Here is a 23,483-nt window from a genome sequence, read left to right as displayed (position 1 = left end):
CTTCACAAGGGCCAAGAATAAGCGTCATGCTTTTCTTATAGTCATTTATGAGAGAGAGAGAGGGAGAGAGAGGGAGAGAGACAGTATATATATATATATATATATATCCCTATAGCCCCAGCTAGCCTGGAACTCACCTGCCTCTGCCTCCTGAGTGCTAGGATTAAGGGCATGTGCCACCATGCCCAATGACTCTTACAGTCATTTTAGAGATGAAATATAGGTCCTATGTTTGTTGCTATATCAAGAATAGAGACTAGAGTCAGGCACAGTGGTGCATGCTTTTAATCCCAGCACTCAGGAGGCAGAGGCAGGCAGATATCTGTGAGATCCAGGCCATCCTAGTTTACATGGCAAGTTCTAGGCCAGCTGGGGCTACAGGGAGACCCTGTCTCAAAAAGATGAGAGAGAGAGAGAGAGAGAGAGAGAGAGAGAGAGAGAGAGAGAGAGAGAGAGAGAAACTAAATTTACCAGGTAACATATACTATACACCCCCTCATAATAATGCACTTGGCAGATTAATTTCTTCACCTGCAACTGCTGTGAACACTCCAAAAATACACCTAAGGAACTGGAGAGATGGCTCATTGGCTAAGAGCACTGGCTGTTCTTGCAGAGGACCCAAGTTTTAATTCCAGCACCCACATAGTGGCTTAACAACTGTCTGTAATGCCAGTTCCAGCTGATCCAGTGCCCTCTTCTGACCTCTGTGGGCACTGTAGGACATAGGTGCATTAATATACACGCAGACATAACACTCATACACATAATAAATGAATGCATCTAGCAACCTCAGAACCCTTCGATCCACCACCTACATCAAGCTACGCATTTTCCCATCTCTGAACAATGTTGTAGTTCTCTGCCTCTGGTAATGACCAAATTTAGACTGTTTCTTTTCAGGTATATTCTCACCTTATCTGGATAAGAAGAATGGAAAGGTCAATGTGGTCTGAATTGGTTTTAGGTCCATATGCAGTAAGGCAAAACCGTGTCCTCTAGTAACGTTTTAGGGAAAATCCTCTATCATCTATGCCTATTCATAATATGCTGTACATATAATTAAAATCAGATGCATTTTGAGAAAGGACATGCACAGTAGAGAAATGATTATATAAACCAATCCGTCAATCAAAATAGAGATCTCCCCCGACTCCAACTATACTCCTTAGTAATCTGCCCCTCCTTCCCTTAGAATCCACGAAAAGAAGCCCGGAACAATCATCCAGCCCATAGGTATCTTTACTCGTGTGGCCTGCTGTCAGTCTTGACAGTATAGTCTTTAATCTGTACTAATGCTTTGCTCCAAATAAAATTATCTTGCTTCTTTTGCAAATCTGTGTGAGCCCGTTATTTGCAATTCTTTGGATAAGAGGCCAAGATCTGGAAACAACCCGCCCAAACCCAGATTCGCAGTAAGGTCAGCTCTCCTGCCTCTCCACTGGCCTCAACAGGTTTCGTTCAATTGATCATCCCATTTACTGTCTCAGACCTGCAGCCTTCCGGAGCTCTGCTTCGGATTTCACTCCCACTCGAATCGCAGGGAGGTCTGGAAGCAGCCGGCTCTAGCCAGCCCAGGACAATCCCGGAACATTATTATTGACCGCTGTTGCCTACCGGGATCCTAAAGGCGAGAACACGCTAGGCTGGAAAACGGAAATATCGCGGTGGGGACATGCTTGGCCGAGGGACACAGAGTTCGTGTTGTGCTCTTCGTTGATTTTCTCCGCCATGCTCCCCAGGGTTTCGGTGTTCCTGCCTGTTCGCCCTTTCTCGGGTCTTTCTTTGTCCTCCGGAAGCCGAGAGGCCTCGGGGGCTGTGAGCATGCCATTCGCTGCTCTGACCGGAACTGTCAGGTAGGGCATTTCAGCGTCGTTGGCCCCGAGGTCTTCCGGGAATCCATTCTCCTCCTGTACAGTTCAGTTGTTTTTCCGGCTTCCTGGGGTCGATAGTATAACCGCAGGCTCTTAAAAGCCGTTGTTTTAAATCAGAGGAAAGAGACATCCTAGAAACACAAGATGACTTGCCCAAGGTCACAGTGTGTGTCTGACGACCTGTCTGGTTTTTCCGGGGCTTTTCTGCTGCCCGCCTGCTCATCTTGCCTGCTGCCGCTTCTGTCTCTATCCGCCCGTGCGAGCGAGGTTTCTTTGTTTCATTCTATGCCTTCCGAGACTTCTTTGATGACTTCATTAATAACTCCCTTCTTTGATTCCTTTATTGTTGAAAGTGCTTACGGAATGTCAGCTACCAGTGTTAAGCCCTGAATAAAATACTCCTGCCATTTGGGACAGTATAAGGAAGTAATTCAAGTATAAATGATAACATAGGTAAGCCCAGAGTGCACCCATTCACTGAGCAAATAACTAACTACAGGAGAGCAAATAGGGCGCCTAGCCATTCATTGTACGAGAGGCGCAGAGTACCCTTTCTGTGCACGCCTGTTCGGTTTAATACAGTGCTGGTCCAAGTGGAAAAGGAGATGGGAGTGATCCGCTCAGTGGTGGAGGAGACTCTGAACAAGATAGTGTTCATAGAATGTGACATATGAATAGTCGCAGAGTGGCCAAAGATTTCAGCTAACTGCCATGGAAGATTTGGGATGTCAATTGACAGAAGAATGAGAACGTCTTTAAGAAAGATTTTGAATATGTAGTCTTCTTTAGAATGCAAAACTGACTTTTCTGTGGGAGAATCATTCACTAAGAGTGAAAAATGAAAAGTCAGTCTCTTGAGGGGAGAGATGTGGGGTGTGGGGTTTGGGGTTTGGTGCTGGAGATTTGAATCCAGAGTTTCTTGCTTGCTAGGCAAGAGCTCTTCTACTCACAAACCCAGCCAATTAAGGGAATGTTCTTAAATGTGATTTGGGATATGTTACATTTTGTATTTTATTTATTATTTATTTATTTTATGTATATGAGTGTATTGTCTCTCTGTGTTTAAGTGCACTGGTGTTGTGCAGTGCTCACAGAGGTCAGAAGAGGATGTGGATCCCTGGAACTGGAATTATGTGTGGTTGTTAGCTCCTTTGTGGGTGCTGGGAATTGAACCCAAGTCCTCTGCAAGACCTGTCAGTGCTCTCAACTGCTGAGCCTTCTCTCCAGGTCCCATGTGTTACATTTCAAATGCCCATGAGATTCCCCAAAGGAAACAAACTCAGATGGGACATTAAGACTAGAGTTTTGTTATTTAAATTTTTTTTAAAGATTAAGGGTTTGTTTAATGCATTTTTTTTTCTGGTGCATTTTTTTTCTTGTCCTCAGTGAGACTAAGACAGAGGGTGCTTGCATGATTTCCTGATAATACAGATTATTTTCTGAAGTCCTATAGCACTCTTGGAAGGAAACATTGCAATAAAGGTTATATGTGGCTTATTTCTGATTTTCACCTTTCGGTTAAAATGCCTTTAATATTAATGTTCAGATGTAAAATAATGATTAGAGCATTGTCCTAACTTGAATTGTATCATATGATATTATGAAAGATCTTTGGTTGCTTATAATGATATTAGTTTTGTAATTTCTTTTTCATTCTAATTTTCAAGTGACTGATGAGGTAAGCCACTGGTATTTTTATAAGCAAATCATATAGTTTCAGAGTTTTTGGAAATTGTTATCTTTCTTTCATTTAAGTGTTCCTAGTCTGTAATTGCCATTTGCTAGCTTTGGCAACTTGGTACATTATTTAACCCAAGGTCTAATGCAGGAATCAAAACATAACAGAATTACCTTGGGTATTAGTTGAAGTGCAAATCCTCAAGCCCCATTCCAAATATGAAAATTGAGATTCTCATGAATGTATTTCCTATACACTGTAGCAGTTCAGAAGCATGAGACCCCTTTGAGCAGCAATTCCTTCTTTTGTAAAATGTCTTGTAATATTGTAAGAATTTAGTAACATAGTTTTTCAAATGAGGCCTTTTGACTAGTAATGTCAGCATCACTTGGGAACTTGTTGAAAATCCAAAATATTTAGTCTCAAAGATACTAAGTACTAATTCGGAATTTTATGGTGGGACCAAACAGTCCATATTTTAGGAAGTAGCATAGATAGTTCTGTGTACACCGAAATTTGAGAAGCAGTATCCTAGCCATTAGCTTCGTGAAGGTAGGAACCAGTTACTAGACCCTAGTCCAAGTACCCATTACATGATAAGCCAATTCAGCCAAGAGATAAAATGTTGGAAGCAAAGCTGTATTCGAAAAACAACTAAATGGAGAAGATGGAGGACTCTTGTCCAGAGTCCATCTTGCCCAGAAGTTGATTTATAGAAGTATTGTTTATATCAGGGATGGGTAGGGGTCTAAAATAGGACACTATAAAAGGTGACAGTAAGATTCTGTAAAGGACTGCTGGGGGATGTAGCCCAGTGGTAGAACACTTGGCCTGCATATATGAGGTCCTAGGTTCTTCACTGGTAGTGGGAGATCTCAATAATAAAAAGCATTTATTGTTTTTGGCTTCCTTATGGGTCCAAAGCCTTTTAACAAAAGCAGTTATAAGTGCCTATTACATGATCACAGACTGTTGGGCAGCTTCTCAAAGAACAAAATTTGTGTCCAAATGATGTACATCTATGGTCCTTATCCTGATCACATAGTCAAGAGATACTTTTCAGTTGTGCAGATCTCAAGAGCAAAGATCATTTTCTCAGGCTATTCTTGTCACCCTCCGTGTGGAGATCCTGACCTTATACACTGGGCAGATTAGAGGGAGTGGTTGCTCTAGGGCCCCTTTGCTGACTTCCAAACTCACAGTAATGAAAGAAAACATATTTCATCTGATAACTGTGGAAAGCAAGGGTCAGATGAGACTAAACAGCAAGTCAGACTTGAGATCCGTTTTCAGTGCTCTGCCTCACTATGACATTTGTATTTACTAATATCTTGTCAGCGCTTAGCGTAGTGCCCAGCACAGAATAAAAATCTGCTATATTTAATGAATGGTGTTCTGCACTGTACTTGTTTTCTGAAACTAACATATAAATTAGTTTTTGAAACTATAGTATTTTTATTTATTGTTTGAGACTTTCATAGATGTGTACAATGCATTTTGATCATGTCCATCCCACTCTCCCCTTCAACACATTCATTAGTTTTGAAAGATCAATGGAAAATACCAAAGATTGTTTTTTGTTTTCTTTTCTTTTATGTATATGAGTGTATGTAAGTGCCTGCATGTATGTAAGTATACCCGTGTCATGCAGTGCCCACAGAGGTCAGAAGAGGGGCATCACATCCCGTGAAACTGCAGTTACAAAGGTTGTTAGCTACCATGTGGGTGCTGGGAAGCAGCCAGTGCTCTTAATCGCTGAGCCATCTCTCCAGACCCTCTAAAAATTAGGTATTTGGATTATTTTAAAGTAGGAAATATATATGAAACCCTGAGTTTTACCCCTACAGTTTTCTTTCTCACTCCATCCCTCTCTCTCCCTCCATCCCTCTCTGTCTCTCTCTGTCTCTCTCTTGCTCTCTCTCTGTCTCTCTCTCAAACACTTTTTACATGGGATGGAAATAGATACATTCTTTTCATAAGCATGTCTAAAGAAGAGAGCAGAATGACAGCTTCAAATTCTCTTTTCTGTTCCACTTAGCTTAGATTACTGTTAAATAAACTTTTCAGGACCATGGAATTGGACTAAGCATTTGCAGTGGTCCTGCCAATAGAGAAAGCAAGCCAATATAGAGCTTAATCATAGTAACTGAGCTCTGTGTGGTAGGGAGGACTGTAGTCAGTTAGCTAGTTAGCTATAAGCGCTTGATTGGCAAGCCAGTTAAGTTATTTTCCTGTGTCTCACTTCCTTTTTTTTTTTTTTTCTTAAATTTGTCTCATCATCTTGTTGGTTGAAGTTCTCCGAGCCTGCTCTGCTGCTCTGTTCTGGGAGCTGATCAGTTTGCACATGGGTTTAGTTTTGCTCTGCATTTCTCAAACTACTAAATTTAATTGATTTAAGGAATTTTCCTTTTAACATTACAAATAGTAGTTGACTAAATGGCATGACTTCTGTGAGAAAATGAATAACGCTTAGAAATTTTTGTAAGTGATCCTTTCATTAATAGAAATTGATTATTTTCACTTTGCTTAATTATGGCACTTTAAAGAGGTACTATGTCATGTTAAGAGCAAGAACTTGGCAGTCTATCTGTTTGGATATGAGAATAATAAATTATCATTTGTTAACCATGTCAGTGTTTCTCAACTTTTCATATCATGAAATGTGTAGAAAGTGATGTTTTACTGAACCCTGGGATCCATGGAGAGAAGCAACAGACTTGGGAGTACCAACAGTCCTAGGCCCCACCTGGTCATTGCAAGGGCCAGGTGATCAGAGTCTTAGCACACCTGTACACATATGTGGCATACCAGTGTGGCTTTTGCCTTAAGGAACTCTGAGCTAAGTGACCTTGGATAGGTTACTGTGTGATTGTTTTTTAAATTTCCTTATCTGCAAGATGAGGATAACGCCTACCTTATGGAGTTGAAGTGGTTAGGAGAATTGAATAAATTGTGTTGCACAGGCTAGGCCCGTAGTATATACTAATACATGATAAATTGCTCCTCTTATGATGTTAATAATGAAAATCAAAAGAAAGTGGAAGAGCTTGAATTGAAAATGCTTTTAAATGCAGAAGCAGATTTTTCAGTTACTTTATTATCTTGCATTGTACTGCTCTCTCTCTTTCCTCCTTACTATGTCTTTTCAGGACAGAAAATAATATCCAAAGGTATTTTGGCATTAGCAGCGTGATCTATAACAAGAAAGATAAGCGGTCTGTTCCAGCCAGTGAGATTTCCAAGAAGACTTTAGAGAGCCCAGGCAGAGAAAAGGAGACTATGAAAAAAGGCCTGCTAGACATTATTAAGGGCATGAAAGTTGAATCAAGCACAGCAACTGTACAAACAAAGCCATCTCACAGAAAACCTCATAGAAGTTTGGAGACTAAGATTGATGGGCTTCAAAGAGCTACAGAAGATGCTCCAAAGAAGGGGTAACTTGAATTCCAATTTGAATGTTCTTTGAAACTAATAAGCTTTTTCTTTAAGTAAACAATATGTTTAATTAGAGAACTTGAGACACTGAAATAATGAATAAGTCTCATAGTAACAGGAATTCTAATAATTACTTTAGAATGTTATTGTTTTATATTTAAAGGATAAATGGATATTTGTAGCTGGGTGTGGTGGCACATATCTGTAATCCCAACACTTGGGAGGCAGAAGCAAGAACATTGTGAGTTTGTGGCCAGCCTGGGCTACATAGTTAAATTCTAGGCCAAGTTATATAGGAGACCTTGTCTCAAAGAAACAAATAACAAAAATAAAATAAAGCGTATGTAAAAACTTATCAAGGATTACTTTTTATCTAGGCATGATGGTACATATCTGTAATCCCAGCACTCAGTAGGTTGAGACATGTAGATTGCAAGATTGTAAGTACTAGGCCAGCTTGGCCTACAAAGGGAGACTTCCTCTCAAAAGGAAAAAAAGAAGTGGTTAAAATAAAAACCTCATAGATATGTTTATGACCTGTTGTTTATTATAAATGTGTATTTTAATTAACTATAGACTGCCCGAAAATGAGTCAAACCCTCTGAGAGATAATAAGGTAATTCTTTTTTTATTTGTTTGTTTGCTTTTGAGACAGGGTTTCATTGTGTACCCCTGGCTGACCTGGAACTCAGTATGTAGACCAGGTGTCCTCCAGTTCAGAGAAATCCACCTGCCTGTGCCTCCTAAGTGCTGAGATTAAAGGTGTGAAAGGTGTGTATCATCATGCCTGGCCTTCAGTAAGGTAATTTTTGTTTTTTGTGGGTTTTTTTTTGTGTGTGTGATAGAGTCTCTGTTCCACCTGGGCTGGAACTCACTATGTAGAACACAGAGATCCACCTTCCTCTGAAAGTCACATAGATCACAGAGATCCACCTGCCTCTGCCTCCTGCTGAGTGCTGAAATTAAAGGCATGCACTGCTACACCTGGCCCCAGGATTATAATTCTTAATCTATTTTTATTGGTTCTTTGAGATTTTTACACATGCGTACAATGTATTTTGATCATATTCATCTCCTACTCCTCTACCCCACTCCTCCCATAGCTACCCCAACTTCCATCCTATACCCCACCAAGTCCAGTTTGTGCTGCCCATGTGCTCATGGGTGGGGTCACGCCCTTAAGGAAAACTGCTCTCTTTTCCCTAGCAACCATCAGCTATCAATAGTTCCTCCGTTAGAGGGTGGGGCTCATGGAAAAAGACCTGCATTCAAGTCATATTGAACACTGCCATCCTTAACTCAGTTCACATCAATGCTTGTTTTGTTTATTTTTAAATTACAGCAACTGCTTAAAAAACCTTTACCTGGGTCTCCAACTCAGGTTATCAAATGCAGTTGGGTGGCTGAGGTAGGAGATTGTGAGTTACAGGCCAGCCTAGACTACACAGTGAGACCCTGTCTCAAACAACAACAAAACACTATCACCACCAAGAAAACAGTGTCTAATATTTGAGAGTTTCTTGCTTTTGTCAGAAAGTGAATACTTTTGATTGAGTTTTCCTTCCTTTATCATTTTACTTTTCATTAAACTCATGACATAATAACTAATCATATTTTTCCTTTCTTATTTCTTTTCATTTTCGGTTCCAGAAATGAGCCCCTCAGTCCTGAGTTGGTGGCAGCTGCATCTGCTGTTGCAGAGTCTTTACCTTTTGACAGACAGACAACCAAGTCAGAGCTGCTCAAGCAGCTCCAGCAACATGAGGAAGAGTCAAGGGCCCAGCAAGAGAGAGAGAAATCTAAAATTAGGTAAGTGAATCAGACATTACATCAGTAATGAAATAAGCCATTTTCATGTGGCTGTGAGTAGTACGTGTACCCGTTTTACATATAAAATCATCCTTGTGGACTGGCAAGATAACTCAGTAGTAAAGTAGTAAAGGCACTTATTACCAAGCCTGATGACCTGAGTTCCCATCCCAAGAACCCTAATGATTGAAGGAGAGAACTGACTCATAAGTTCTCCTCTGACCTCTACATGTGTGCTGTCATGCATGTGCCTACACACATATACAACACACAATAATAATATATTTTTAACAATTTACCTCATAATAGCCATCATTTATTTAAAAGATTTATTTTTATTTGTGTGTGTGTGTGTGTGTGTGTGTGTTGGTGTTTGTGTGTGCCCACAGAGACTAGAAGAGGGCATAAAATCCCCTGTAGCTAGAATTACTGACAGTTGTGAGCCAGCTAACATGGATGTTGGGAACAAAACTGGTACTTTGGAAGAGCAGCATCTCTTACCCTTGGAGCCATCTCTCTGACTCACCTTTTTTTAATTGATTAAACTTTCCTTTTAGGAAGTTACAAAATGTTTTGCCCCTGACAGATAAATTATAAATTCATTAATGTTATTTAAAAAGATAAAAAAATCAAATCAATGAGATAGTTTCTGTTAAGTAATCTGCTGGTTTTGTACACTTTGATAATTGTCAGACATGTTTCCTCTCCTTTTTCTTCTCCTTATGTTTGAACTGAACTCTTTTCAACAGATCCTTTCTTTTTTTTTTAATCTATTTTTATTTTTTTATGTGTTTGAGTGTTTTGGCTGCATGTAGTAAGTATACCACATGCATGCCTGGTGCCCTCAGAGATCAGAAGAGGGTGTCAGATCCTCTGGAACTGGAGTTACAGGTGTTTGTGAGCCATCATGTAGGTGCTAGAAATCCATTCCTCTTTAGGAGCAGCAAATGCTCGTGGAGCCCTCTGTCCAGCCTTCACATATCTTTTTCATTGTTTGTACTTGATGCCTAGTTTTGCTACTTGCTGCCTGAAGGCCATAAATGATAGCCCTGCTTCACTCTCGGGAATGATGTGAATCAGCTATTCTCAGTGAGCACGTGGAGGCATTACCTCAGGAAGGGAAGGGTGTATGTATATCTAGACTGTCAATCACATGATTCATCCTATTTGCCTTTAACTATAAGGCAGCAGATATAGCTCATTTTCAGTTTTAATGTAGGTATTTAATGTAGGTAGTAAGTACACAGGTAGTTAGTTGATTGTCTTTTTTATCAAGTTCTCTGAATACTAGTCATTTTTGTAATTGATACTTTCATGTTTCAAATGAAGATTTCTGAAGAGTATATTTAAAGGTAGAAGGAGGTCCAATGTCTATGACATAGAAGTGTGAGCATGTGACTTTTTAAACTTACTCATAAATTTTTATATTCCGTTAAGGCATAAAAGTAAAATAAGAATTAAATGATATGTCTCCTAGTAAGAAAAGTTTACTACTCTAGACAGCTAAGATTTTTAATGTACTTGAACTTTTTTTTTCAGTTTCAGTAACATAATATCAGATATGAAGATTGCCAAACCCTCTTCTACTAGAGTTAGTAGAAGGCCAGAGCATCAGATTCAGTTTGATGAAGAATCGGACAATCTTCTTGACAAGGAGAAGACAACTGATCGTAGAAAAGGGTATTCATTCTTTGTAGTCTGCTGGATTTTGTTTGTGTGGTTTGTTTTTGCTCCAACAATGGACTAACTATTCCTTTGCAGATCATTGCTGATAGGTACTTGAGCATTGTGGATGTCTTTACACCTCTCCTCTTACCTCTGTGTGCCAGTTCCTGAGAAGGGAAAGTTCTCGGTTTAGCAATGCTACTTTTATACTATGAATCAAAGTGAGTCTGACTCACATCACCCACACTGAATAGGGATCAGAGTTAGTGGGACTGACCACATTCTGAACAAGTGAATGTTCTATAAGAAGCATTATTTTTCATTTTGAGTGTTTCTAAGCACTGAACATTTATGTGCCCTTTGCGTACATAAATACAGTCACTTTATTAATAAAGGCAGGCATGATGGCTCACACCGTTAATCCAGCAACCTTGAGTTATTGTTTTGGGGATACAAAGTCTTCTATGTATATATAGGTCAGGTTAGCTAGGCCAGGATCTGGAACTTAGATCCTCCTGCCTCTACCTCCTGAGTGTTGGGATTACTGCAGTGCACTATCGCACTTGACTAGAAAGGCCACTGTTTACAAATACATGAGAACCTACTAAAGGAGCAGTTAATGATTTGAAGTCCCTTTGATTCCTTTTAATATACCATTTGTTCCACTTTAGTAAAGAAAAGTAATTTGATCCAGTAAAAAAGAATTTAAAATTATTTTTAAAACTAATCCTATAATTTATAAACTGGCTTCTATTTACTTTTATTTTTTTAATATTTTATTTATATTTTTTATGTGTATGAGTGTATGTATGTAAGTACACCTATGTCGTGCAATGTCCTCGGAGGTCAGAGAAGGTGTTAAGATCCCCTAGAACTGTAGTTATGGATGGGTATTAGCTACCATGTGGGTGCTGGGAAGTGAACCTGGTTCCTCTGCAAGAGCAATCAGGGCTCTTAACTGCTGAACCATCTCTCCAGCCCCATAAACTGGTTTTTAATCTACCAGTAGTTTTATTCAAGTGTAAGTGAATTGAAAAAAAGAAGCTTTCTTTCTGTTGAAAAAAGAAGTGAATTGTTGTCTAGAGCCGTTTGTTCTAATTTCATTTTGTTGTGGTAATAAAATACCATGACAAAGAGCAAATTGGAGGAAAAGGTTTACTTTAGATCACAATTCCTGGGTAGAGCCTGTCATTGCAGGGAAGTGAAGACAGGAACTTGAAGCAGCCAGTCACTTCACAGCCACAGTCAAGAGCAGAGAGAAAAATGAAAAACTCATGCTTCTAGTGCTCAGGCTCCTCCCTGCACTACACAGTCCACAGTTGCCTACCTGCAGAATGGTGCTACCCACTTTCAGACTTGGTCTTCCCACATCAACTGAGGTAGTCCCCCAGAGACATGACCACTGGCCAACCAGATCTAGACTATCCCTCATTGAGACTTCCTGGGTGATTCTGAGTTGTGTCAAGTTGACTACCTATCACTCAGTTAATTAAAGTATGCCAGAAAAAGTTGCCTATTAACTCTCTGACACTAATTTCACAGTTCATTAAAAATAGTGATGTAAAATAAATAAAATTAATAATTACTTTTAAATTGCAGAATGATTACTTTGAAATAGAATGTTTTATCTGTGTATTATTTTTTGTTTTGTTTCATTTTTGGTTTTGCTTTTGTTTTGAGACAGGGTCTCCCTCTAGCCCCAATGGACCTGTAACTCACTCTGTAGACCAGGCTAGCCTTGATCTTACAGAGATATGCTTGCCTCTGCCTCCTGAATACTGGGATTAAAGGTGTGCACAACCACTTGAAGCTACATTCTTTTATCATTATAGTTTGTAATTAAACTTTGCACTTATGGAATTCTAGGACTTTCAGTTGGGTATTCTGAAAATTAAATGTTTTGCTAATTTGATGTATTGTGAAGCAAAAATTTAAGGGCATATGTTCCCTTTTTAGTAATGAGTCCTAAAATCATGGCAGTTTAGCTAAAATGTCTGGCATGAGTCAATGTGATTATCTTCAATTACCACATAGAATGTTTCATGTAAATTTTGTTGACAGTTTGTATATGTTACTAAGAGTTTTTAAAATTTTCTTTTATCTTAGGAAAAATATATTCAAGGGGAAAAGACTTAATATTTTTGACATAAAGTCATTCACTGATGAAGCACCTGAACCAGGTTTGTTAAGAAAAGAATAACACAAAGCCCGGCATGGCGGCACATTCTTTTAATCCCAACTCTGGGGAGGCTGAGGCAGGCAGATCTCTGTGAGGTTGAGGCCAGCCTAGTCTACATAGCAAGTTCAGGCCAGCTGGGGCTACAGGGAGACTGTCTCAAAAAAATAAATAAATAAATAAATAAACAACCAAAAAGACTAACACCGTTTCCAAGTGGAGAAGCATTCTCCCTTTCAAAGATGGTCTTGGTGTTTTGACTACATAGTAGTTGGGCATTTTCATTTTCCTGTTTCATCCTGTCATTGGCCTGGACCTTGCTTATGGATAAAGTGTTGCTATTGGTAGTTTGGGTCATGCTTCTCCCTTAAATGTTACATTCTCTGGGATCATGAGATCAGTAGTACCGGATGAATAATCAGAGGTGTGGATTGACTGCTAATTTAGGTTAAAAACTACTGATCACCTAATATTTACAGTGTAGCTGCTCTTCCATAAAGGTAAACAATCTGCGATTCCTGCTTTTGGGCAGCTTACTGCTAGAAGAGGAGAGAACATTTAGAGAAGAAGCCAATTTATGACGGTGATTGTTTAAGAGATAGGAAGAGAATACTGAGGCCATATGCATTCAGCAAATTTTTAGTGACTTTTTAAAAACAGTGCAGGTGCATGTACACGTGTGTATGCCATGCATGTAGAGGCCGGCGAGATTGAGTGAGCTGTCTTCCTCAACCTCTCCCCACCTTATTTTTCAAGCCAGCACCTCTCACTGAACCTGGAGCTCATCAATTTCACTAGACTGGCGGCCAATGAGCTCCAGGGCTCTACTTGTCTTCATCTACATCCCCACCATGCCTCATTTTATGAAGATGCTGGGGTCACACACTTGATTGAGCTATCTCCTCATTCCCAGCCTCCACACGCATTGGCATACACATGTGTACATGCATCTGCACATGCATGTGCGTATATCCATTAAGAGCATGAATCAACAACACAAAAGAAAAATTAGGGGAAAAAAAGAAAGATACAGAGACTAAGCCTGTGTTAAATCACTACCCTGTAGGAGGTACAGAATAGACCTTTAAAAAACAAAACTTTAAAAATAAATAAATAAATGAAAAACTGTTTTTTAAAAAGTCACTACAAGTTAGCTCAGTTTTTAAAATAAAAAGTTTTATTCCTAGGCCAGGGGTATAGTTCAGTGATAGACCCTTACATGAGGCCCCAGCAACAAAATGAGGCTATGGTTTCCCATTACTATTCTTAATGCCTATATCTATCATTTGTGTTGCAATTTTAGCTGTCAGTGGCCTTTCATTATTAACTGTTTAATTCTGAGTATTAAGGACTGACAGTATGTATCGATTCAGAGTTGATAACACTTTAAAATTAATTTTTATTACATTTTTATTAACTAATTTTTGTGTGTATATGTATGTTGGTGTGCCAGGGTGTGCAGGTGGAGAGGAGAGACAACTCGGAGTTGGTTCTCTCTTTCTACCATGTGGAACCCTGGGGATTGAACTCAGATCATTGTCCCTCAACCCACTGAGACCGCTAGTAATAACATTTTAAAGAAGATGTTTACATTGCCTTGTACTTACTGAAGCTTTTAATCACACAGCAGTATCACCTTCTCTCTGGGAGATAGAATTTGCTAAGCAATTAGCCACTGTTAATGAACAGCCCATTGAAAATGGCTTTGAGGAGATGATCCAGTGGACAAAGGAGGGGAAACTGTGGGAGTTCCCACTTAACAATGAAGCAAGTAAGTATTAGAGGCTTATGCTGTTCATTGATAGAGATTATTTCTGGAAGATGTTTTAGAGTGGAAATATGTATGTGAATCTCAAAACATTGTAGACGTCCTCATGGTGTCCTAGAAGAAATCTGACAATATTATTTTAAATTATTTTTACTTTATATTATGTATATATTTGTGTATATTATAACTCTTGTTATTATAAATACTGTTAGAACTTTATTCAATTCTAGATATTTGATAATGAAATAAAGGAGTAAAATTGTATGTCAAAGATGCATCATGAGGACTGGAATGTAGCTTAGTCGGTAGAATGATTGCCTAGCACACATGAATTGGGTTGAATCCCCAGGACCACAAAAATTGGGTATGATGATGCTCATTGTAATCCCACACTTGGGAGGCAGAGACAGGAGGATCAGAAGTTCAAGATCATTGTCAGCTATGTGGAGTGTTTGAGGCCAGCTTGAGCTGCATGAGGCTTGCCTCCTAGAAAATTAAAAAGATGCTGGGGAAATAGCTCAGAGGTCAAAGTGTCCACTTTGTGTCTCCAACATCCAGGTAAATGTCTGGTGGGCATGTAATTCAAGCTTTTGGGAAGCATGGGATCTGCAGAACAAACTAGCTAGCTAGACTAGCCATATCAGTGAGCTCTGGATTCAATTGAGAGACCCAGCATCAGTGAATAAGGTAGAGAGGAACTGAGGAAAACTCCCTATATCAGCCATGTACCTCCACTCACATGCATAGAAATGTGCATTCCCACACATGTAAACTTGCGTATGCACGTGTATATACCTCACACACATAAAACATTTTAAAAAACGAAAAGCATGTATTATTACACCAGACGTGGTGGTGAATACCTGTAATTACAGTGTGAGCCATATGGCAAGACTTTGTCAAAAAGAAAATACCATGGATATTTTGACAAAAAGGGATTAAAAATTACAAATGATGACAGTTTTCTATTTGCTTATAATCTCATACTAATTGAGTAGTGTATATGAGTTTTGGAGAATATTACAACTTTTAAAAAGTATTATTTTTTATTTTATGTGTATGAGTGTATTGCCAGCATGTATGAGAGTGTACCCATATTGTGCGGTGCCCACAGAGGTCAGAAGAGGGTGTCAGATTCCCGTGGAACTGGAGTTACAGATGATTGTTAGCCATCATGTGGGTGCTAGGTCCTCTGCAAGAGCAGCTAGTGCTGTATAACGGCTGAGCATAACTCCAGCCCCGAATAGTACAACGTTTAAAACTACATGCTACCTCTTTGCTTCATGAAAGCGTTGCATTAATGGAATTCAAGCTAATTGTGTTAATTACCCAAAGCAAAAACATTAGGCAACTTTGGAAATATTTGCCTGTGTAGATGCTTTGAACTGGTAATGGAATATTATCTCTTCTAGAGATACTAATCTTTCCTTAATCAAAAAGAAAACAAGGGGCCTGGGATGGCCCAGTTGGTAAAGTGCTTGCCTTGCAAGCATAAGGACCTGAGTTCTATCCTTATGCTTGCAAGGTTAGAACCCATGTAAAAACGCCTGGCATGGTTGGCTTTGTAATCCCAGTGCTGGGCAGCTGAAGACAGGAGGCTCCCTGGTGCTCAGTGGCCAGCCAGTCTAGCCTAATCTGTAATCTGCAGGCCAGTGAAAGACAGGGCTCAAAGGAGCTGATAGAATTTTTGAGAATGACACCTGAGATTGTCCTCTGGCCTTCTCATGCACCCAGACACAAATATGAATACACATTAAAAAACAAAGAAAAAACAGTAGTAGGTATGCTGTTGATTTTTGTAATAGAACCCTTGCTGTAAGGTATTAAACATTCTCCCTGAATTTTCCAGATGGACTTTTAATTAAAGGATCTGTTTACTTTTATAGTAACCTTAGCTAGAAATTGTAAAGGCTGGTTGGTCTTGGACGTACTATATAGCTAAGAGGCCGGCCTTGAATTCCTGACCCTCCTGTCTTCAGCTATCAAATGCTGAGATTTCAGGTGTATACTGTCATGCCCCACCTAAGAAATGTAGTCTTTTTTTCTTTACCATAGTGGTGCTATAGTATCATTGTAATATCTTAAATTTTGACAACATTTCATTTGTTTGGATTTAGAAATGCAGTGAAAGCTTAAGCATCAGAAATACTTATTCCTTTTCTTTTTGTTATATTGCTAGGGATTGAACCTGGCATTTTGTACATGTTGAGCAGGCACCGTACTACTACCATACTTCTTGACCCAATATTTAGTCATAAATACACACACACACACACACACACACACACACACACACACACACACACATACATTTATGTGTGTGTGTGTGTTTAGATTTTTAGATTTTTTTGAGATAGAATCTTGCTGTATAGCTCAGGCTGCTATTGAATTGTGTAGCTCATGCTGGCCTTTAACTTGTGGTAGCCTTCCTGCCTCAGCCTCTTGTGTACTGGAATTATGGCATGAGCCACTGTGTTTGGCTTTAGCCTTATATCTTTATAGTGCTGCTTTCTATAAGCAAACTTCAGAAACTTAGAAATTCTTTAGTAATACTGTTTTCAATATTTATCTGGTATATGCAGTAACATGGCACTCTGTTTCACCTGTTCTATACCAAATGTTATTTCTTAGGGTTTTATGATGTGTTTATTGTGGAAGGTATCAGGGCAGGATACAAAAGACTAAAGACTTCAGTTGTGTAAACCTGAGCACAAGTCCGAGCTGTCAGTTATTACTTATTTACCCTTGAGGAAATTATTGAACTCTTTGAACCTCCATTTCCTCATCTGCAAAATGTAAGGTATCTTTCTCCTTCCTGGATACTAGAATTTTATTTTAATTGTTTTTATGCTTTTTAAAATTTATTTTATCATATGTGTGTGAGTGTGCTGGCACTATATATGGAGGTCACAGGACAACTTGTGGAAGTGGTTCTCTCCTTCCACCAAGTGGGTCGTAGGGTTGGAACTCAAGTCCTCAGGACTGCCAGCAGATGCTTTTACCTGCTGAACTATCTTGCTGGCCTAGAGCATAGAATTTTAAAGGAAAAAAAAAAAAAAAAAAAAACTGAAGAAAATACAACGTGTGCTATTAAGGAAAGATTTCTTTTAGTCTTAGAACATCTTTGGGTTTCATTATTTGAATGAACTTTTCCAAGTCCTCATGTTTAAAATCTTGATTTTAAAACCCAGTATTAAAGAATAAAATAAAGTGACTATTCAGGAGAGACGAGCAGCATAGTGGTTAAGAGTTCAAGTTTGCTATCCCCAAACCTTATTTCCCTCATCTGTAAAATGGTGAGGATAATAGTACCTTCTCCAGGATTCCTGTCAGGAACAAGCAGAACATGGTCGCCCCAGGTTCTACAGCAGCAGTGTGGAAGGACGTGTTTTAAGGTCAGGTTAGGAAGATTAATATGACAAGTGTCTTCCTATCCATAGATGCTATTGATGGGTCAGGGCTGGAGAGGAAGGCATCTCATTTCCACCTCAAGGCAGTTGTCCGAAGGAGACTAGGAGAGGAACTATGGCAACTCACCATGCTTGCTGCTCTCAGAACACACTAGAAACTGCTGAGCACTTTGAGAACTTGGTATTGTAACTTAAGGGTTTGATGACTCTTATGTTTCTCAGACTTAAATTTGAAGATGAATGAAAAGTCATCCTTCCCTACTTCTTGAACATTTGCTTTCATGCCGATGGCAGAGGATGTTTTGTTTTCATTTTCAGTGGCTCCCTTCAGTACTGTTTTAGAGCACAGTACTGAAAAGGACAGAATGGCGTCCTGCTGTTTACATTTGCTTCCTACTGTTGTGTTTTCCCATTATGTAACAAATTAAGCTTTATTGTTTTGCCACTGAAGTAAGTTGCTTTTCACACTTGAGTGGCTTTTTGTTTCCTCTTTTCTTCTTTCACCAGTCTTGAATGGGAGCTTAGATCATAATTTGGCACCTTTCCTCTTCCAGTGTGTGCCCTTAGTTCTATATTCTTTCTGGCTTATTAGTAGATCTGTATGTTCCCTTTCCAGAACTGCAAGTTTTGATTTGTTGTTCTTTCATTTTTGTTCAGTTCTATGTATTTTTAAAAATTCCTTTTGCTTGCTTATAAATACATTGTTTAATTCAACTGTTTGAAGATTTCCCATCTTTCTGTTTGATTTTCATCTTGATGCCATCATAGTTGGACACATTGTGTTTTGCTTAGTTATTTTAAGTGTTTGCTCAAGACCCTCAGCTTGTTTGATCTCTAGTATCCATCCATCCATCCGTCCGTCCATCCATCCATCCATCCATCCGTCATATTCATCATTTGTTTTGTGAATCAGAATGTGGTTTGGTGACTTTTTTTGGTACCTGAAAAGAATTTGTATTCTGTGGCACTTGATAAAATAGGTCCATAGCCAATAGTTTTGTTCTTCTGCTTAGTGTTCAGTTCACCTATATCTGCTTGTTTTCTTCCTAGTAATTTTATCAGTTGCTGATGGCATAGTATTGAAATCTCCGGCTATAATTATGGATTCTCTGTCTTTCTGTCTCTCTGTCTCTGTCTCTGTCTCTCTTTGTCTGTCTGTCTGCCTGCCTGTCTGTCTCTCTCTGTGTGTCTTTCCTTCTCTCTGCTTTGTTTTTTGAGACAGGGTCTCCCTGTATCCCAGTTGGCCTGGAACTCACCTGGAACTCGCTATGTAGACCAGGCTGGCCTTGATCTCGCAGTGATCTACCTGTCTTTTCCATTCCTTCTTTTTTAAAGTTAATGTTATCAAGATATATATTTCTCTGTTTTTTTTGGTTTCAGTCCACTATGTGGTGTTTGATGTAAATTTGTATAGACAACATATACTTGGATCACATTGTTGTTTTTATGTGTATATATGGGGTGCATGTGTATGTGCGTGTATGCGTGTGTGTGTGTGTGTGTTGGGGTTGCACATATGGAGGCCAGAGGGCAACCTTGGGTAGTGCTTCTTGTTTTCCATCTTGTTTGAGGATGGGCCTCTTCTTCACTGCTGTGGAGAGAGCATCAACCTGGGAACGTGGTGGGGGTTCAGAGACCATGGCTACCCTTGGCCTCCCTTTCAGTCCCTTCCTCCATTAAAGCTTTGGATTAAATAACTGCTAAGGGTTCTTTTGCAAGTGTGTGCATGTGCCTGTGTGGGTGCATGTGTATGTGCGTGTATGCGTGTGTGTGTGTGTGTTGGGGTTGCACATATGGAGGCCAGAGGGCAACCTTGGGTATTGCTTCTTGTTTTCCATCTTGTTTGAGGATGGGCCTCTTCTTCACTGCTGTGTAGACCAAGGCAGTTGGCCCAGGAGCTTCCAGCAACTCTCATGTCCTCACCCTCATTTCTTGGTAGAAGCCACACTAGGATTACAGAAGCTTACACTGTTGCATCCAGCTTTTTTATATGAGTTCTGAGGATCAACTCAAGTTCCCAGGCTTGTGTGGCAAGCATTTTACCCACTGAGCCATCATCCCAGTCCTAGATCATATTTTTATATTTACTATACCAACCTCTGACTTGTGGGATATTTAGATCTTTTACATTTAAAGTAATTGTTGAGCTGGGTATTGTGGTACATACCTGTAATCTCAGCACTTTCAAGATGGAGGATCAGAAGGCCCTGGGTTGCATGAGAATTTGTCTCTAAACAAAACTCAAGTGAAAGGTAATTGTTGATTTGTTAGAATTTAACTCTGTCCCCATTTGTTGTTTTCATTTTTTCTATTTCTCATTCCTCTGTATTCTGTTCTCTCGAGCTACTTGAGCATCTTTTTTATGATTCTATCTTGTTTTATTTTTAAGTATACATTGTGTAGCTCTCTTAATAGTTTCTTTAGATGTTAGAATAGTCATGAGCAGCAGTTGTTTCTGTACTTGGAAGATTTGCTGCATTCCAGGCACAGTCTGTTTAGTCTCCACAAACCCCAGAAGGATGTTCTCATAGTCCTCATATTATGCCTGGAGAAAGTGATGCCCAAAGACATTCATTTGCTCAAAGTCACCTTGTTGGTCAAATTTAGACCTCTTTTCACAATAGTGCCTCTAACTATGCTGTTACCTCATTAATATTAAATTCTAAATTATAATTTAACTTTTTGGTCTTTATTTCCTAGGTTTTGATGATGATGGCTCAGAATTTCATGAACATATATTTCTGGATAAGCACTTGGAGGGCTTCCCTAAGCAAGGACCCATTCGCCACTTCATGGAGCTGGTGACTTGTGGACTTTCTAAAAACCCATATCTGAGTGTTAAACAGAAGGTGGAGCATATAGAGTGGTTTAGAAACTATTTTAATGAAAAAAGGGACATTCTCAAAGAAAGTAACATACAGTTCACTTAACATCATGAAGAAAGTTTTACTTAAGCGTTAAAAATGAATATTATAATTAATTAAGAATTTTATCAAAGTTTCTGTGTCAATTATTGTGCCTCATTTGGTATAAATGTGAAACTATTTTTAAATATATTAGTACCTGAAATATGCTCTTATATTGAAAAGCGCAGTATTAGAGGTTCAAAAGACTACATGAAGGTTAATAACACATTTAACAATCTCTCCTAAACAGTGTTTTTTTGAAATATACAATTGTTAGCTGTAAAGCTGACAACTTGAAAGTCCTTGCATAGCTAGTCCTTTTCACTATAACAAAATACCTGATTCAGGCTAACTTTTTAAAGAAAAAAATAATTGATTTAACAGGTTTGGAGACAAAGTTCAAAGCACATAATGTAAGATTTAGTAAGGCCCCATCACAACAGGAAAAGCACAGGTAGGTGGAGGTGATCACACCTCAAAACAGGAAGCCAGAGAAAAAGTCTCATAGTCCCTCCTGAGGGCATATCCCCAGTGACCTATGACCCCTCCAACCAAGCCCCACTTCCCTTTTTTTTCAAGATTTTTTTATATTTTTGTTTTTTGTTTATTTTTATGAGTGTTCAGCCTGCATGTATGTAACTGTATCACATGCATGCAGTGAATGCACAGGCCAGAAGAGTCAGATCCCTTAGAACTGGAGTTACAGAAAATGATTAGACGCCATGTGGGTCCTGAGAACTGAACCTAGGTCTTCTGGAAGAGCAGGAATTGCTCTTAACCACTAAATGGTCTCTTCAGCCTCCCCCTTGCCCCACCACACTCTTTAAAAAATTGACAGTTTCATACATATATACAGTGTATCTTGATCATCTCCATCCCCAACTCCCCCTCCTATGACCCCTCCCATATGTGCCCCTCCTACCTTCAGATTGTTTTTAGTTTTGTTTTAATAACCTATTGAGTCCAATTAGTGCTGCCCACAGGTAAATGATACAAGCCCCACTTATTAAAATCTAAAATCCATGCCTCATACACGGAATACATGAAGTAGAATGCAGACTGTTTGGAGAGTATTTCAGCCTTTGGTGAATGCACATGGTTTTAAAGCAGTGCAATACCAGCAGAAATTCTGAAAAGGATTCAGGGAAACAGCAGCAGTAGCATATGTTTGTTCATGTCCTCTGTTGAAAACAACTCTGCAGATAAAGCTGATTTGTATTTTGGGGGGAAGGGGGGACATCTTTTTTAAAGATTTGTTTATATATATATATTTTTTTACATTGATCTGTACAGTATTATTTAAATTTTTTTTAATTTATTATTTTTATTTTATGTGAATGCAAGTATTGCCTGCATGTAGGTAAGTGCACCCGTGTCATGCACTGCCCACAGAGGTCAGAAGAGGCTGTCAGATCCTCTGGGACTGGAGTTACAGACAGGTGTTAGCTGCCATGTGGGTGCTAGGGTCTTCTGCAAGAACAACCAGTGTTCTTAACCACTGAGCCATCTCTCCAGCCCCTACATTATTTTTTATTACATTGATTGATTGATTGATTGATTGATTGATTTGGGAGGGAGGCTCATGCTGTGGTGTCTGTAGAGGTCAGAAGACAAGTTACAAGAGTCTCTTCTCTCTTTCCACCATGTGGAACCTGGGGCTTGAACTCAGGTGACAACCTTCACCAGCCCTAATTTATTTTATTTTTTAAGGATCTCATACATAAATACTGTATTTACATCATTTTTATGAGATTGATTCTCACCTTGTGAGATTTCCCCCACCCACATTGTTATGTATTTACATCATTTCTATCTTTCCTTCTTTCCCCTCCAACTTTTCCCATATTCCTCCTCAACTCCCTCTCAATTTCATGACCTCTTTAATTTTTATTGTTACATATAGGTACCTATACAAGTATATATAATCTACTAAGTCCATTTAATGGTGGTTATGTATACGTGGGTTTAGGGCTGACCACTTGGGGTTGGATGACCTATCTGGGAACTAGTCCCTGGAGAAAACTGATTCTCCCTCTCTCAGCAGCCATTGATTGCCTATTCATTTAGATGTGGCACCTTGTGAGATTTCCCCCATCCACATTGTTTTGTCAACTGGTGTTGTCATTGTTGCCTTATTTAGGCAACCATATTGTTGAGATTTCATGGGCGTAGCTTTTCTGTTGTGTCTAAAAGACACCATCTACCAGCAGATGTCCTGATCCTCTGGCTCTTACAGTCTTTCCACCTCCTTTTCCTTGATGTTGCCTGAGCCATAGGAGCACATAGTTTGTCTTCTAACCTTCAGCAGTCTTCCTGCCTCAGCCTCCCAACCACCACGTGTATCTCTATTTGTATTTTTAATGTATTTTATATTTTCTTTGATTGATTGATTCTTAAGTGTTTCTGACTGATTTTTTAAGGTATCAGTAATATGTGAAATTCATATTTAGAAGTGTACCTGTTGATGTTTTGGTATACATGTACATTGTGAAATGATCACCATGATTGCACTAATTACCATACCCATCACCTCTGTAGTTACCATTTTCTGTTTTACTTTCAAAATAATTTTAAACTTACAGAATAGTTGCAAAAATAGTATATTACACACACACACACACACACACACACACACACACACACACACTATCCATCCAGCCTTCCATAATAGTAACAACTTATATAACCATCCACAGTTCCATGATCAAAATCAGGAAATGAACTTTGTTATACTGTTTGTTAAACACAGACCTTTAGCAGAA

General features: G+C 39.1%; 1 protein-coding gene across 2 annotated transcripts; it reads left to right on the top strand.

Moving 5' to 3' along the window:
* The first annotated feature begins 1,662 nt into the window (after window positions 1-1,662).
* On the top strand, window positions 1,663-20,849 carry Mrps31 (mitochondrial ribosomal protein S31). 2 transcript variants are annotated; one of them, XM_008849124.3, is made up of 7 exons: window positions 1,663-1,856; window positions 6,702-6,986; window positions 8,638-8,796; window positions 10,336-10,476; window positions 12,568-12,641; window positions 14,268-14,408; window positions 20,516-20,849. In XM_008849124.3, the coding sequence occupies exons 1-7, from the start codon at window positions 1,732-1,734 to the stop codon at window positions 20,743-20,745; spliced, it is 1,155 nt and encodes a 384-aa protein (XP_008847346.1). In that variant the 5' UTR covers window positions 1,663-1,731; the 3' UTR covers window positions 20,746-20,849. The 2 variants fall into 2 exon arrangements, with proteins under 2 accessions (XP_008847346.1, XP_008847345.1); XM_008849123.3 differs by having other exon boundaries at window positions 14,265-14,408; window positions 20,516-20,842.
* Window positions 20,850-23,483: the final 2,634 nt, after the last annotated feature.

This window comes from Nannospalax galili, unplaced genomic scaffold (genome assembly GCF_000622305.1).
Source record: "Nannospalax galili isolate Female #2095 unplaced genomic scaffold, S.galili_v1.0 scaffold140, whole genome shotgun sequence".
Lineage (NCBI taxonomy): Eukaryota > Metazoa > Chordata > Mammalia > Rodentia > Spalacidae > Nannospalax > Nannospalax galili.
Note: the sequence above shows the minus strand (reverse complement) of the source record. Positions and strands in the feature narration are given on the sequence as shown.